This window comes from Petromyzon marinus, chromosome 41 (assembly GCF_048934315.1).
Source record: "Petromyzon marinus isolate PM22_M1 ecotype Great Lakes invasive population chromosome 41, UKy_Petmar_22M1.pri1.0, whole genome shotgun sequence".
In the NCBI taxonomy this organism is placed as follows: domain Eukaryota; kingdom Metazoa; phylum Chordata; class Hyperoartia; order Petromyzontiformes; family Petromyzontidae; genus Petromyzon; species Petromyzon marinus.
In genome coordinates, this window is record NC_133707.1 from 4,068,587 (window position 1) to 4,080,588 (window position 12,002).

Here is a 12,002-nt window from a genome sequence, read left to right on the forward strand (position 1 = left end):
AATGTGATCTCAACCGCAGGGACAAAGTACAAGGACTGTAGTCCAGACTTATCGCTTCTATTTGGCAAATGACACAATCCTGCATGGTAAAAAAACACGCAGCACATTTGCGGACTGGAGATGTCAAGGCAGGCTGAGCGTCAGTGCAGATACCTTTGGTGAATAAATAAAATAGGGTAAGCAGACAGTATACCTACCCCGTTTATCTGTCCCTCCACATCAAAAATTAAAATGTCTTTTACTCATCCTATCAGCCGCATTATTTTGTGATGGTGTATACATTCAGCTGCATTGGTTCAACACAAGCAAAACTCTGGGTTGGTTTTGATATTCAGTTTCTCACGCGCTGAGTCGGGCCATGAACCAACCTAGTGAACTGCCAGATGATTATATACACAGGGACCTCTGTTAGATATGGATCCTAGGTTGATTAAAAAAACCGAAATAAAATGTAACACAAAGTAACCACACTGACGCTAATCATAACCCAGATGCAGGCAAGGTGGATCAAGGTGACCCAGGTGAGGGATCTATTGGTACTGAGCCCTGTGTGTGTCTGCGTGTGTGCGGGGAGCAGGTGCAGAAGTTGTGTGACCGCGTCGCGTCCTCCACACTGATCGAGGACCGGAGGGGTGCCGTGAGGGCTCTCAAATCGCTCTCCAAGGTTAGGAGAGCACTCCTCCATTGAACAAGCGCATGGGATTGATTTCCATGTGTATTGTATACACATACACTTACAAAGTATATACTGAATTCATCACAGCAATGCTAATAGTGATCAGTCACATTTTGTATAATATGTGGTAGATTCACCCAAGGTGCCCTTATAATAACCTTAATTTTAGTAGCTGGAATGGATGACATGAAACTATTACCATATTTTCAGGATAATAAGGTGCTCTAGAAAGTAAGGCACATCCCACACTTAGTGCCAGTATCAATAAGTTGATACGAATCTGGCCACACACACCCAGTAACACTCACACACACCTACCGGATTATAATATGCATCCTCGACTCTTCCTTTAAACTACAGGTGGAGAAAATGTCTCAATCTAGACATTACGGTAATCATGCAGCATTCAGTAATTTACCACGCTTGCTACTTCTCAAGCCTCACAATAGAGTGCATCGCACGTCACCATAGCACACTTAAACGCGTGTCATGCTGCGGTCATTTTTAATATGCCTTACCAAAGAGCCATGGTGTGACAGCCTTAACTTAAAATCAGACAAAGAAAGACGTGCTCCAATTTGTGCCGTTATTTTTGCAGCGATGTCGGCGCTAATTTGACACGTGCTCTGTCCCCCGGCGCGAGCCACATGGCTCAACAGAGACCACCAGGAGAAGCCAGCTTGCCGATCATCGTGGTTGGGGTTATTGGGGGTAATGAGCTGTATGAGATGAGTTCCCCGTCAAGACCCCTGAGTGTTGCCTTGCATCAGGCTTGCTGTTCTCAGCTGATTCGTAGCAGAACTAATTAACCATTGTGTTCAATTAGATATTACCATCATCCTTTGTATTCTTCGTGTCCTTCCCAGCAGCGATTAAATCGACGACCACGTTGCGCTCTGTGCCGTGCAGCTAGAAACACAATGTCTCTCCCAAGCGTGCTTCTAAGCCTGATTGTTGACATCATGTATGCTCGCCGGGATGTTTGCTATTATAAGCTCTGTAAAAAGAGATGGGCTTAATTAGTGTCCCAGACTACAGCCGACATCACGCTGGCCTTGTGTGTGCGTGTGTGCTCTGCTCTCCCGCTCACGACAAATAAAAGTGACGAATATCTTAACCTGTTCTGGGCTTCCTCTAGTTTGACTCAACCTTAAATGAGTACCTGGTGCTGTGTGTAAATATCAGCACTGGGGAGACAAAGGCGGCCGGCGTGGTGCTAGCCACCCACCCTCTCGTGTGCCATGCCTGCCTGAATAGGCGCTCGCGAACAGCATTTTCCCAAACAGCTAAGGCTATATGGGGGACATTTGTTATTGTTTAATCCCTGAGCTTAACGGTTTTGCTCACTGTAGAAATACCGCATGGAGGTCGGCACGCAAGGCATGGAACACCTTCTGCACGTCCTGCAGACTGACCGGTACGCACACACCCCTGTGTGTCACTGCTCTGCTCACCAGGAGCCTGGCTGCACAGCTGCACACGTGCATTTGCATCATAGATGCAAAGATAGGGACATACGTTTCCTATGCGAGGTTCCAGCGCAGTGCCCGGACACTCCACTCCTGTCTTTCCACGTGTCTACCACTCACGCCAGCTGCACATCCTCATACAAACACACGAGTGGATTTTTTTTTTACTTTCCACAGTTACTGAGCATAGCGGCCAGCAACAAACAGCACTGTAGAATTCTTACAAAAGATTAGATTTCACATGTTCCTTGATTTGGGCAAGGTTATTTTCTAAGAGCTCTGGAAAAGAGATGGTCTGGAGGGAATTCCAAAGTGGAGCAGGGCGAGGGAAGAATCAGTAAGAGAAGTGAGGTGACTTGGAGCGTGGTGAGTGGACAAGGGAATGGATGGGTGAGCAACTGATTGAGTGGGTAACTGAATGAATTGGTGGGTGAGGGAGTGAATGAGTGTTGGTGGGTGAGTGTGTTGCTGTGACCTCTGGTGCAGGGATTTAACACAAGGGTTGTGAATGAGAGGAAATCGTGTCCGGTAGAGAGTCCTCTAAGCGGGCGGGGAGGGATCGATGAAGACGTGGCCATAGGAAGCTGGGCCAGATTAGGTGCCCACATAGCCAAGAGTAAAATATCCCCAGTGCAGGGTTTCACCTTCACCTTTCGAACTGAGAGGCGAGGGCAAATGAACCACGTGGTGTCTCGGGCCACTGTGCCGTTTGTACGTTCACACGAGCAATCAGTGCTCTCGTTACTCGCACTTCACTTTAAACGGTGACCGGTTCCTGATTTTAGGAACTGGTAAACGGTTCCCAATACGCTAAATGGTTAACGGGATGTCATTTTGTAAATTCTGGTTTTATGACGATGACATAACAGACGCAGCTGGCCATGGTCTCTCTTACTATCCACATGTCTCTCGTCACTCAGGTCCGACGCGGAGATCACGGCCTTCGCGTTGGACACGCTGTGCAACATCGTCTCGAACGACGTGGGTGAGGAAGAAGGTAATTTGCGCTCACAGCGCCGCTGTCCCCCACGCCCTTTCACCGTTTCTGCTGCCGCCGCTGCCGCCGTCGTCGTTGAGTTGAGTTGCGGGGAGTGGCGTGCGAAGCCGGCTGACGGTGGCCCGTGTGTTCCGTTCATGCTCTCTTCTCTGTGTCCCCCCTTGCATTCGCCGGATGTCAGAGGACGCAGAAGGTAAACGATGTGACGTTACGCCCGCTTGTGGGAGGAGGCTTGCCTGCATGCCGCACTAACACACGTGGTGTTGCTGCGTGCCCCCGCGATACTTGGAATGCCTCTAACTCTTTATCGGCTGCGCACGCGGGACCTTAACGGATGGATTTAAGGCTCTGTTTAACCTCTCGGATGGCTTCGTTTTGGGATAAATTTCACTCGAGCACGCAGAACGGCGCTGCTGCCCACGACGTTGATAACACCGCACACGTGGTGGTGCTGCTGTGGTGTAATAATGGCTTTTCACGCTGGTCGCCGATTTGATTCCCACCAGCGCGGCAGTCAAACAACGGTGGCAAGTTTCTTAAATCGTACCCGCCTCTGTCCACCCAGCAGCAAGCATGGGCACACCACAGCAGGTCAATGAGCAGGTTACTGGCCATGGTGGAAGAGTAGGCCAAAGTACCCTCTGGAGGGGCTATCTAGAACCCCTTTTGCGTGAGCAAGCAATAGCAGGGCTGCTACCTTGCATTTTAAACGTAATTGACAAAGGTAAAAGGCATTGTTGTCACAATCCTGCCTAAAATTCCACGTATATTTTGTCATCGTAATGCATTGGAGGAAGAGGTTGGTGGGGAGCTCGGGTTGGGTGGTGGTGTTGTGACTCGAGTGCTGCCGGGGGATTGCGTATGGTGCGGCGGTCTGAATGCCGTGCGCGAATCACCGCTTGTCGCCGCTGGGCGGTGTGAGGGTGCCGGGTACGAGAGGCGGTGCGGCCCCAACGTGCGGGTCGGCTCTTATCTGGTAGTTGCATCGAAGGTTATAAACGCTCGTTTTGAAAGTGGAGTCGGCCCAAACGTCCTGATGTAGGACCACAGAGCTTAGGGGAACATTTTTTGGCAGCGCCAGTTGTGGCTGCGGTTTTCCCGCGCACGCCTTCGTGTGATGGCTGCGCACGTCACGAATTTGTTCCTGCAGTGTGCACGAATGGCACTCTGTAAGAATAGAACGTTACGTTATTATTGTAAAAAATATTACTCTTCGGGTTATAAGATGCTCCAGACAGTGAGACGCACCCCACACTGATGCCTGGTGTCAATATAGTTACACAAACTGAGTCACGAAGCCAAAGGACCCCCTGTTTAGCCTTAATGGACTGTTGTATCAAACGCTGTTAGCGAGCACCTATGAAGGCTGCCACGGCACACGAGGGGGCGGGTGGCCAGAATCACGCCCGATCGCCTTTGTCTCCCCAGTGACGATGATAACACACCGCACCAGCTACTAATTTGAGGCTGAGTCGACCTAGTGGAGGCCCAGGATAGGTTCAGATAATCGTCGCAAGCTGGAATCGATCTCGGTTCCCGGGTACTTAGCGCGGTGTGCGCTCTAACCACTACACCACCGCTCCCCACAAACCTAGTGACACACATACTGTGACACACATGCAGCTACTGGATTTTAAAACAAACTCGCCCTTCCCCCAAACTTTTATCTTAAAATACAGGGTGAAAAGGTGCGTCTTATGATCTGAGGTTGTCGTAAAACATTAAACAATAAACAGCAAAACAAACAACGAACGAATATGCACGAACAATAGAAGCAATAAATTGACCACAATATGAACAATAACCAACGATACAATCAACTACAATACAAATAACATAAACCATTAAAACAATACAAACACAACAAAAGAAACAATACAATAAACAATCTGAACAAAGCACTTGGCTTTCATGTAGTCGTCTTCGTGCAGAGCACATCAAGCCGCTTTACAATAAATAAACAAATAACAAAATCACGTGGTCAACTCAAAGAAATTATAAATAACAAAAGAAATACGTCCGCTTGCCTTACATGCGAGACAGTACCATATACGATACAGTACTATATACTGCACTGCGGCGTTTCCGCAGAGGGGGAACGGCAGCTGCCGTGGGCCACTTGCAGAGTGAACAAGTTTGACACTGGGACGTTGAACAGTCACGTTCCGACCACTAATGAGCCCAGGTGCACAGTTTAAGTTTTTCAGTTTCATTTATTTGGTATAGCCCTGTGAGCCGTTCGGCTCTTGAATCGGGTGCAACTGCAACAAACAAAAAACAAAAACATGAACAAGAAAACATCCTTTAAGTGACTGTGACTGTGCAAACAGAAAATCCAGGAAAAAACAGCAACATATTCCAGAAAGAGCACTGTACACCAACGCTGTGTGCAAAAATCCCAGTGGGATGCAAGTCAAACAACAACAACAACCACAAGACAACTTAGATTAAGGCCATCAGTCTAACTCCGTACTCCGAGATAAGAGCTGCCCTTGCACGTGTGTGGGCGTTATAGGGCGCGTCTGGGCTTAACATCTCACCGCGGTGGTGAAATGTTAACTACCTTGTCTGGTTTGTAGGAGGTCATGGGTTCGATCCCGACCCTGCCGCCTGTATATTTGGAGTTTTGCATGTCTCTCTCCCCGTGGTCACATGGATTTTTCACCGGTTCCTCTGGTTTTTCCCTCCACTTTTAGAATCAATGTGCGTTTTAGAGTATTGAGCTGTCATTTGTGGCCAGTTCACTTTTAAAAAACAGCTTTATAGCTCAGTGGGCCTTACCTGGTAGATAAAAAAAATAGTTTAATAGTTTTAATCGTTTAATGGTGCGAGGTCATAACATTCGCTTGTCCCATGCGGTTGTCACCGCGACACGCACCGTGACCTCCCCCTCCGCAGAGGAACAGCACCACCAGCAGCAGCAGCAGAAGACGGCCGCAGAGGAGGACCTGGGCGCCCAGTTCACCGACGTCATCATCCAGAAGCAGGAGAACGTGTCGCTGCTGCTCTCCTTCCTCGAGGTATCCCGAGTCTCGACCCCGTCGAACGTACACGCGCACGAACGAGCGACACGCTCTGTGCAGTGTCACTGCACTGACTCCCCCCGCCTCCCCGTATGTACATATTTATGTTAAACTTCTTTTGCACCATAAGTAGCCAACCGTGCTCATCGGAGATGCGCGGGAAGGATAACAAAAATATAATACAGCTATTGGCTTCACGTGATGTCACTCCACGGTACCGCTCTGATGCGATGTTGCACCACCACCACCATGTCACAGCACGTGATTTCACTCCATGTGATCCCTTCACGACGATGTCACTCGATCGAATGTGATCAACGTTCGTAGTCGCGTCCCTTTCAGCTGGCGACTGGGCAGGAGGCCGCGTGTGTGTGATCGTGTGTGGTGCGGTGCGGTAGTGTAGTGGTTAGCGCCCTGCGCTATGAACCCGGTAACCCGGGTTCGATTCCCGCTCACGGCCAACATCAGTGACGATTATCTGAACCGGTCCTGGGCCTCCCCTAGGTCGACTCAGCCTGAAATGAGTACCTGTTGCGGTGTGTAAACATCGCCACTGGGGAGACAGGTGGTCAGGCATGGTGCCGGCCACCCACCCCCTCGTGTACCGTTCTGGTCTTCATAGGTGCTCGCTAACAGCACTTGCCCCTACAGTCTAAGGCTATACGGGGGATCTTTGTCTTTTTTTGTGAATAAGTGTGTGTGTTAATGTGTGTGTGTGTTTCGCCCACAGGAGTTTGAGTTCCCCGTGCGATGGGCGACTGTGAAGCTGCTCACGGTACTCTTGAAGAACCGAGGACCGGCCGTGCACCAGATCATCCTTGTCACGCCCACAGGTCAGCCTCTACCGATCCTCGTCCCCACCCTGCCCTGTGTCACCCTGACCCATCTTTACCTAACCTTTTCTAGCCCGACTCACCCTACCCCAACCCATCCTTACTCGAGCTCTGTACCACCCAGTCCTCTCCCACGACCACCTTCCTCGCTTAACTCACTCTTTGAATCACCCACCCACTCTTGCAAATGAGACTCATCCTAGTCTCTTTGAGTTCTCAGCTGGTCGCGTGTGGCCGCATGGGCCAGCCGTCGCGTGGAAACACGGGGGCGGTGGGGGGTGGTGTTTGCCGACGGAAGCGGTGCCGGCCGTGACGGACGACGCTGTCACGGTCGACCCTCCGCGTCCCGTGTCGTCCCTTGTGGGGCCCCCCACTGTTGTTGTCGTAGCTGCCCTCACTGGCCCCTTTGTCCCCTTCCCGCCACCCCCGCAGGAGTGTCGCGCATGATGGACCTGCTGGTGGACACCAGGGAGGTGATCCGAAATGACGTGAGTGGCATCGGGGTCGGGGGGGGTGGCGGGTTGACACAGCACGGTGTGGTGTGGGGGGCAGAGGGAACAAACAGCACGCTGCTGCTATAGTGTGGGGGGCAGAGGGAACACACAGCACGCTGCTGCTATAGTGTGGGGGGCAGAGGGAACACACAGCACGCTGCTGCTATTGTGTGGGGGGCAGAGGGAACACACAGCACGCCGCTGCTATAGTGTGGGGGGCAGAGGGAACACACAGCACGCTGCTGCTATAGTGTGGGGGGCAGATGGAACACAGCACGCTGCTGCTATTGTGTGGGGGGCAGAGGGAACACACAGCACGCTGCTGCTATTGTGTGGGGGGCAGAGGGAACACACAGCACGCTGCTGCTATTGTGTGGGGGGCAGAGGGAACACACAGCATGCTGCTGCTATTGTGTGGGGGGCAGATGGAACACACAGCACGCTGCTGCTATAGTGTGGGGGGCAGAGGGAACACACAGCATGCTGCTGCTATTGTGTGGGGGGCAGATGGAACACACAGCACGCTGCTGCTATTGTGTGGGGGGCAGATGGAACACACAGCACGCTGCTGCTATAGTGTGGGGGGCAGAGGGAACACACAGCACGCTGCTGCTATAGTGTGGGGGGCAGAGGGAACACACAGCACGCTGCTGCTATTGAGTGGGGGGCAAAGGGAACACACAGCACGCTGCTGCTATTGAGTGGGGGGCAAAGGGAACACACAGCACGCTGCTGCTATTGTGTGGGGGGCAGAGGGAACACACAGCACGCTGCTGCTATTGAGTGGGGGGCAAAGGGAACACACAGCACGCTGCTGCTATTGTGTGGGGGGCAGAGGGAACACACAGCACGCTGCTGCTATTGTGTGGGGGGCAGAGGGAACACACAGCACGCTGCTGCTATTGTGTGGGGGGCAGAGGGAACACACAGCACGCTGCTGCTATAGTGTGGGGGGCAGAGGGAACACACAGCACGCTGCTGCTATAGTGTGGGGGGCAGAGGGAACACACAGCACGCTGCTGCTATAGTGTGGGGGGCAGAGGGAACACACAGCACGCTGCTGCTATAGTGTGGGGGGCAGAGGAAACACACAGAACGCTGCTGCTATTGTGTGGGGGGCAGAGGGAACACACAGCACGCTGCTGCTATTGTGTGGGGGGCAGAGGGAACACACAGCTGCTGTGCATGGAGGAGCCACCCTGGCGTGGGGAGCCGTGCTGGTCGCCGCGAACACGAACGTTTGCCGTGTACCGCGGTGCGCAGGGGCTGCTGCTGCTGCAGCAGCTGACCAAGGGGAACGCGGCGATCCAGAAGATCGTGGCCTTCGAGAACGCCTTCGAGAGGCTGCTCGACATCGTCTCCGAGGAGGGGCACAGCGACGGAGGTAACCGCCGCCGCCACTGCCGCTCTGATGCGCCTCCCCAGCGGGCACAGTCGCCTGTCGAGACGCACGTGGGGCGAGACGTGGGCAGGCGACGTGGTGACCTTGCTCAACGTCGAGACACGTAATGACTCTGTGTCCCCCGCTGCCTCCCCCCTTCCCCCCCCCCCCTCCCCTATTCCACTCCTTCCCCAGGTTTCCCTCATTAGGTTGGTTGTTCTCCTGCTTCCCCAGTTCCCCCCCCCTCCTCCCTCCATTTAAATTTTCATCCTCTCCCCGACAGGATGTCCCCACTTGGCTGTGGCAGTTGGCTCGGTTTGTCTCACCTTTGACCCCCCCCCCCTCTTGTATATGGTTCAGTTGCGTTGGGACTGTCCTCCGTAAATTGTGACGCCTGGTTGAGTGAGCTGTGCGGCGCGCTGTACCGAGCTCTTGTTTTGTTCCAACAACAACAACAACAAAAACATTAACTTTGTCCATCGCTGCCGCGAGAAGTGCCGGTTTGTCGCTTGCTTCATGGGCGTTTTCGCGCCTGTGAGAGTGCCGTGGTTTGTGCCGGGGTCGGCAGGGATCGTGGTGGAGGACTGCCTGCTGCTCCTGCAGAACCTTCTCAAGAACAACAACTCCAACCAGAACTTCTTCAAGGAGGGCTCCTACGTGCAGCGCATGAAACCCTGGTTCGAGGTGACCGAGGAGAGCGCTGGCTGGTCGGCGCAGAAGGTCACCAACCTGCACCTCATGCTGCAGGTCGGCGCCAGCGGTGGGCACGCACGTGGCCGCCCCCGGGGGCCGTTTTGAATCGCCGGGAGCAAATACAAGAATTCCTCGTTTTTTTTACACGCTCGATGCGTCCCTGAAAGTTGGCGCGCAAAGCGAAAAACCGCGTTTAAGCGAGCGATATGCCGAGTTACTGAATCACGTTAGCGCTTTCAAATCGGCCTAAAGTCGGTCATCCCACGGCGGTAGAAAGAACGAGGGTGCGTCGCCGAGTACTGTATCACTCCACGCGCTGTATCGTTCAGCGTACTGTATCATACTGCCCAGCCACGTGGCTCAAGAAAAGTAGTTTGTCGTCAACCGCTCGGAAACCGCGTTTATAACAGTGCGTGCTCGTTTTACCCAGGAAAGCCTCGCCCCGGTACGGCTCTTGCTTAAATGCCTCGGCAAATGCATCGCGTCTACAACGTTCGAAGGGCACCCCCAGCGGCAGCTCTCCCTGTGCAGCGCAAGGATCTCTCGGCACCGGCCTGCGAGTGGGCATTTGCCTGCTGCCAGGAGGGGGGGGGGCGATTTTACCCCGGGTATTTCAAATTGAGTCATTTATCTGCTGTGTGAGTTTTCATCAAATTACAGCGCCCCCTACTGCGAAATACTTGGCGGTACCCTGCTGCCAAAAGGGTCTTTACGCTTAGTGAGGCTTTCCGGGGTGATCAAGCATAACAATATTAATAATGGTGGTAATAAGGCATGTTTTCTGACGAATGTTGTGAGTGTGTTTATTTGTGTGTTTGTGTACCATGCCGGCCTTCATTTTTTGGCTGTTCTCTCCTCCCTGCGCCCAATCTCGCTTTCGCTCCTTACCTCTGTTTGCCCCCTTACTCTGGAACAAACTCCCTCTCCACATCCGACTCTCCCTTTCGCTCTCCTCTTATACCCACCACCCTCGGGTCCTATCTGTTTTCTCTACTCCGCCTTTCCCCTTCCTTTTTCCGCCACCCCTACCAGCACCGCCTAACGCCCCTCCACTGCCGCAGCCTCCACCTCGCTGCCTCCTCCCTCGCCACTACCCGATCCTCCCCATCCCCTTATCTAGCCATTTTGTCCTGTAGTCGGCAAGCATTGTCAAGCGCCTTGGTGAAAGGCGCTTTATAAAACCAAAATTGAATAGAATCGGTGCTCGCTAACAGCACTTGCCCCAACAGTCTGTTTAGGCTATAGGGGGGATCTTTGTCTAACCGCGCGTGCACGGGTAACACTGCGTGTGTCTCCATGTGCCGCCACCGCCCCTCATCCCCCCGCACCCGTCCCGCCCCACGACCGCAGCTTGTGCGGACGCTGGTGTCTCCGGCGAATCCGGCGGGCGCCGTGGCGGCGTGCCAGAAGGCCATGTTCCAGTGCGGCCTCCTCCAGCAGCTGTGCGCCATCCTCATGGCCACCGGCGTCCCGGCGGACATACTAACCGAGGCAAGGGCCCCCGGAGGCAGCCTCCCCATCGCACCGCGTCCCCGGCGCCCGGTGTCTCGTCCCGTCACCCGACACTCCACGCGGACCGCTGTGGAGGACGCGTGCGCTCGCTGACGCGTGTGTCCGTGTTGCGCGCTGTTGTCTCAGACGATCAACACGGTGTCGGAGGTGATCCGAGGGTGCCAGACGAACCAGGAGTACTTTTCGGCGGTCAGCGCTCCCTCCACGCCGCCGAGGTGCTTGCCGCCCACCCCCACCTTGGTTCCCTCTCCCCACCCTGCCACCCCCCGCCCCCTTCGTGTGTGTGTGTGGGGTATTTTACATGTTCGCGGGGGGGGGGGGGGGGGTCTGCGGTTGTTAACGGTGGTGCTTTGTTGTTGCGCTTGTGCATCATTTGTGGTTGATTGTGGCGTGTGCACGATTGGTTCTTGTGGTTTGTACCGTCGCAGTAGGTTCTGTCTGTGGGACCTTCTTGCCAGTATCAAAGTATGAAAAATAACAATAGGTTTCGCCCTTTCTGGTGTTAAAATATTCAAACGCCAAATAGATACCTTTTTGCATTAATCACACAGAGTACTTGTGGCAAAAAAAAAAAACACACTTGCGGTGTGCGATTGGTAGTTGTGATTGTTGTGACCGTGCGCCGTGGTTGCCCGTGGGGGTGGCGTGCAGGCCGGCGCTGGTGGTGCTGCTCATGTCGATGGTGAATGAGCGGCAGCCGTTTGTGCTGCGCTGCGCCGTGCTCTACTGCTTCCAGAGCTTCCTCTACCGCAACCCCGGGGGGCAGGGCCAGATCGTTGCCACGCTGCTCCCCTCCACCATCGACGGTGCCGCCCCACGCCCACCCCCACACGATGCGCACAGTCCATGGAGGGGGGGACGACCACCAACGCCAACCCCCACGCAATCCTCCTAACCGCTCACCCTCGCCGGTTTCACCAAAAC

General features: G+C 53.7%; 1 protein-coding gene across 3 annotated transcripts in view; it reads left to right on the forward strand.

Annotated features, from left to right (window-relative positions):
* USO1 (USO1 vesicle transport factor) overlaps positions 1-12,002 on the forward strand; it is a 28,319-nt gene that overhangs the window by 2,593 nt on the left and 13,724 nt on the right. For 2 of the 3 annotated variants that reach the window (XM_032969186.2, XM_032969188.2), the window contains exons 2-13: positions 578-664; positions 2,029-2,093; positions 3,066-3,142; positions 3,324-3,335; positions 6,041-6,162; positions 6,896-6,998; positions 7,431-7,486; positions 8,756-8,876; positions 9,442-9,620; positions 10,917-11,057; positions 11,205-11,293; positions 11,730-11,884. In XM_032969186.2, coding sequence (XP_032825077.1) covers positions 578-664; positions 2,029-2,093; positions 3,066-3,142; positions 3,324-3,335; positions 6,041-6,162; positions 6,896-6,998; positions 7,431-7,486; positions 8,756-8,876; positions 9,442-9,620; positions 10,917-11,057; positions 11,205-11,293; positions 11,730-11,884 — 1,207 coding nt within the window. The remainder of the gene's footprint in view (positions 1-577; positions 665-2,028; positions 2,094-3,065; positions 3,143-3,323; positions 3,336-6,040; positions 6,163-6,895; positions 6,999-7,430; positions 7,487-8,755; positions 8,877-9,441; positions 9,621-10,916; positions 11,058-11,204; positions 11,294-11,729; positions 11,885-12,002) is intronic. The other variant, XM_032969187.2, reaches the window with a different exon arrangement.